The 5175-nt window shown below is 34.0% G+C and overlaps 1 protein-coding gene across 1 annotated transcript in view; it reads right to left on the reverse strand.

Annotated features, from left to right (window-relative positions):
- Window positions 1-386: 386 nt before the first annotated feature.
- Window positions 387-5175, reverse strand: part of LOC108568574 (oxidative stress-induced growth inhibitor 2-like) — a gene marked incomplete in the record, with an annotated part of 8687 nt that continues 3898 nt past the window's right edge. The window contains 2 exon segments of the mRNA XM_017929789.1: window positions 387-810; window positions 882-951. Of these exon segments, the coding sequence (XP_017785278.1) occupies window positions 464-810; window positions 882-939 (405 nt within the window).

Raw genomic sequence — 5175 nt, forward strand, 5'->3', positions numbered from 1 at the left:
CGGAGTGACTCAAACTAATTGAATTTTCTTTCGCGAATATTGATTTCATACATAATTTTCATTTTCTTTGATTAATTAACGAAAATCATGATTCAGAATCTCAATGAAAGCAATAAACTTATCAATACATAAGTGACACGTTAATACACTTTAATTGACTTTCAACAAATTTAATTAACAAGAGAACTATCGCGTGATGTAATAATGCGATTAGAAGTTAATTAATAACCGGAAAAAAAAATACGAAAAGATAACGCTTATCATAAATACACTTAATAACAGGAAGATTTTCCAGAATCGATTGCAGAAGATTACAAGAAGAGTTTGCATAATTTGAAGGATTTGTTGTATTAATTGTCACAAGAGCAGTGTCCTTGAAGATGGATAAATTTTGATGTATTTTGGGGGGAAATTTGAGTCGCAAAGGACACACACGAAATAAATGGTTGAGGTCGCTTTTTGCTCATGAATAATGCGTGTCCTGCGTGTTCGATGTTGAACTCCTTGGAAAGAAACGATTAGAGGTTGAACTGACCTTAGGTCCGTCGTTTCTCCACTCCACCAGCGGTTCCAAATCTAGTCCGATGTCCGCGTACGGTTGCATAAGGCTGTCCAGCAGCAGGGACACCGGATTCGTGGTGCGACCCTCCAGACCGGAAGCCAGCAGACCGAGATCTTCGGAGACCAAACTCTGACCGACGCTGGGTGACAATCGGGCCGACAGAAATTCATCCGGATGTTGATCGGACACCACGTAAGGTGTGTTCCCCGACAGCATGTACGACATCGCAATACCGCTGGGTCCGTTACCTAGACAACAACAACAACAACAAGAAAAGCATGAGCATCGATCATCATCTCGGAAGGACAATATCTCTCACCGATTATCACGACATCCTTGTGTGTCACTTCGCTGCAGTTTCCGCACTTCATTTTCATCGATGCTGATTTCTCCTAGGTTCCCTTGACGACGACGACGACGACAACGACAACAACTTCCTGGAAACAAACGGAAAAAAAACGTTAGATACATTTTTTGTTCACGGCACGCTTAGATCACGATAAAAGCGAGCGTCTGCGGCGTCTCTAAATCCGTAAATCGCGTTACGAAAATAAACTCACTGCAATCCGTTGCTCCCAAAAATACATTTTTGGCGCAATATATTAGAGAATAAAAAAAAAAAAAACGTAGTAAGAATTCGCAGACTTTTTCGTCGTCAATGAAAAACAATGTTCTACTATAATTGCACTTGTCACAAGTAACTTAGCTTATTACAATTATTACTTGACGAATATTTTAGTTAAAATATGTAATCTCCATGACTACCATAGTTTGTTGACTTCGCAAATAGTGTCATCCAAATATAAATTTATACTTGTCACAAGTAACCCACAAAATTACAAAATGTTTCATCATCATTGTATGTTTTGCATGTGATTTTGCAAGTACCGAGCAAATGATAAATATACGTATTTTTGATGCAATTACTTGTGTAAAAGTTACTTGGCAAATGTCGGGTAAGCCGGCGCTTAATGGTAAATTGTTGCGGCAGCTCCAATGGCGTAAAAATACGCGCGCCGCGCTCATCGTTACGTATACGGCGCGTAATTATATCCCGATCCGTTTACATCACGATTCGCCGCCGAATGCCAAGTTCAAGAGCGGAGGCGAATGGAAATCAGATGAAAATTTGAATGAGAAAGAAAAAAACGATGAAAATCAAAAATTTTAATTTACAAAAAAAAAACAAAGCAAAATATGAAAATTTACAAAAAAAAACAAACAAAGTAAACAATAAATTGATGAAAATTTAAAGTTTTTAAAAGATTTAAGACCGTTCATTTGGATTTATTAACATTTTAAGGCAAAAGTTTATTCTGCGTTTTCGTTACGTAATCATTGATACTACCGGTATCCTCGTTTTTTTTAATTACGTGCACTTCTTTTTTTTTACATATACATATATTTCGTTACCTGGAAACGAACGAACGAGTCAAGGTTGCTACGGATAATAATAATAATAAAATGCATTAAATACGATATCCGAAAACATGGACAATTACGTCGTTCCAATTTCTATCGTTTTTCTTAGAATGTCTTCTGCTCTTCAGCAGAAATCTGCATTTAAATAATTTAATAAGTGGAGTTTGTCGGCGTCGCTGATCGATTTTCTCGAATACAAACTGTACCTCGACTGTGGTGTAATAATCCTCGTTATCCACAAAACACACACACATACATACAAAATCTCCCACTCGATTTGCTGTACATGAATAACTTAGCGGGCTTTGGAAGGTAGGAGGAGCGAAACAGAAGAAAAAAGAAAAAATAAAAAGAATGTACATGAAATATGGAATTACAACAAATGAATTCCGAGCGAGGACGAAAAGAAACAAAAAAAAATTGTATGTATACATTAATCGATACAGCTAACAAAAGAACAATTGAATCCAATGGAAACTTGATTATAATAATAATAATAGTTAATACATTTGCATTCATTTATTAGATTGAAAATGCAATTTTAATCACGCTAAAAAGGTCTAGCATTTTCGTCATCATCATTATCATTATTATTTTCTTCCTTAATGCAAAAGCGAATTACCGGTTAATTATGCCTTTCGGCATTATTAAAAACCCATTTGGGAGAACGACTTTCACCATCGATCATAGCTAGCAGGACAAATGAATAACATTGCATGCTTTTGTTTTTAATTTTATGTAATTTACAATTTTTCTGGTTGAGGCGTATCAACCTACTAACAACGTAATATCTTCAGTAAAACGTCACATTTTGACAGTTATCAACCAATTATACAAAAGTGGAATTACAATCAAATTAATTAATTACAATTAAACTAATTAGTCGAAACAGAGGGCCTTACACTTTCAATTAGTGCTTATCTATATAATAACATATTACTTTTTTGCTAAAACGTTAATTTTTTTTTGACAGTTATCAACCAACTTCAAAAAAACTTGCCCAAGTTTAGAGCAATTTTTCAGATTTTGATTACATCATATTTGATTGTAATCAACCAGCTACAAAATCTACTGAAATAACTAATACCCAATTTCTAATCCTAATTGAAAATTATCAATCTAATAAAGAAATTCAACAAATTGATTTTGATAAAATGTCAAATTTTGATTGTTATCAACCGACGTCAAAACTTATATAAAATGTCAAAGTTTGACAGTTGGTTGATAACTGTCAAATCTATCGAAATAACGATTTTCTTCGACCAAGGTTTGTAGAAGTGATTTGATTTGATGCAACAAATAATTATAAATAAACTAAATGTAACTGTGCATTGAAGGACAACAAAAAAAAGAAAAAGTTTCAAATTTATTTGTTTCTTAGATACGCTTTTGTTTTAATTTTGTTTTTTTTTTTTCGTTAATTTTCCACCTGATTATCAACGTTCGTTTCTCATTCTCTGCTTCCTCAACTACTTTTCTTTCACTCACTCTCACACGTCAGATCAGACTCGTTCTTTTAATCGCGGAGTCTTCGAATCACGGTCGCGGATTTGCATAATCGATCATGCTTTTTCGTGCCTCCTACTTCTTCTTCGCTTTGTGCCAGATTCACGAGGCTATTAAGGTCGAATCTAGCTACTAGAATGGCTACAATTCGCTAAAAATTAAAACGGAGACCAGTTACGACGGATTTCGGAATGCGGAGGAGAGATAAGAAGGTACATTAAACGCTGTGTGTGTGTTTTTTTTTGCACAGCCGTGACTAGGCAACGCATGCTCAGGTATTATGTAACCATGACGATCATCATTAGCCTATCAAATAACGTCGTCAGTCATAGTTTTCAACCAACAGGTGTCACTTAAGAAAAATAAAAGTAAATCACAATAGTTCTAATTTTTTTTTTTTAATAAAAAAATTAAAATTGCAACTGTCATAGTTTGCAACGAACAGGTGTCACTCTGGAGATAGCGAAAACGCGATGCGGACATGCGATTTCGGAGAAACGCGGAAATTCCCTCCCGGTGATTGCTATGTTTTCGTACACGAGAATCCTCTATTCAAATGAACGTTTTCACTTTAACGCACAAACAGTAATTTCGAATATGTATTATATCGTAATTTAAAACTGTTTTTTTTTTTGTTGTTGTATCGATAATTAAACAAGCAACGAAACGCTTTCGAGCATGACAAAAGCACATTTCCAGCGGCGCCAATTACGATCGAAGGAGGCGGTGGAGGAGAGGGAACGTTAATCGCCTTCGAAAATCGTTTCAATGCCACGTCAATCAAATATTGAATATGTGTATAAAAGAAGTTATTAATAGTTACGAAACTGCAACGAAAATTGCGACTACAAAACGAAATTGGTTGATTGCAGTAGTGAGTCAACCAAATTGTATTTATTAGAATTTGACAAGCAGCAATTGTGACTTCTGTCAAATGCAATACGATTATCTAAATTTAATTAATCTATGATAACATACAAATAAGTGTCCCAAAAGATTTCACGTACTTTTTTCAGACAAAATTTGTTAATAAAACACATATTTTTTCATAGAATTCAATCACTTGATGTGTGAGTATCTTATTATTTTTTAGTTTTGACATCTGTCAAGTTCGAATCAATCAAATCGCGTCTTATCTATGCAATTTAACATTTAAGTATGTTATTAAAATTTATGCATCAACGTTAAAATAATGTTCATACACACTCAAATATGAAATGAAGAGTATTTGTTTTTTTTAAACTGCTGTTTAATTGCCGTTAATTGCATCGTTTATATTTCGTACAGACTCCGCTGCTTCACGAATATTAATTTATCAATTTTAATTGGCCTAAAAATAGACGTTCGCATTGGATGCAATTCCAGAGTAAAAAACGTAAATTAGGCTGATTAGTGCGAGAAATTTGACATTTGCAAACATCGGAAATGATGACTTAGTATGTGGAAATGTATGATGAATGATAAGATTTAAATAGTTAATTAACAGAAAAAATGAATAAAAACAAATATTGTAATGACAGGTGTCAAAATTGACGTACAGTTAACATAACCAACATTAATATCGTTGTTCAAAGTGACAGCTGTCAAAAATAACATACGTTATTATACATAACCATAAAGATGATCATTTTTAATGACATTCTTTTGACAGGTGTCATAAATGACATGCAACAAGAAAACAAAAT

The sequence above is a fragment of the Nicrophorus vespilloides genome, unplaced genomic scaffold (assembly GCF_001412225.1).
Source record: "Nicrophorus vespilloides isolate i.1.1-1 unplaced genomic scaffold, Nicve_v1.0, whole genome shotgun sequence".
NCBI lineage: Eukaryota > Metazoa > Arthropoda > Insecta > Coleoptera > Silphidae > Nicrophorus > Nicrophorus vespilloides.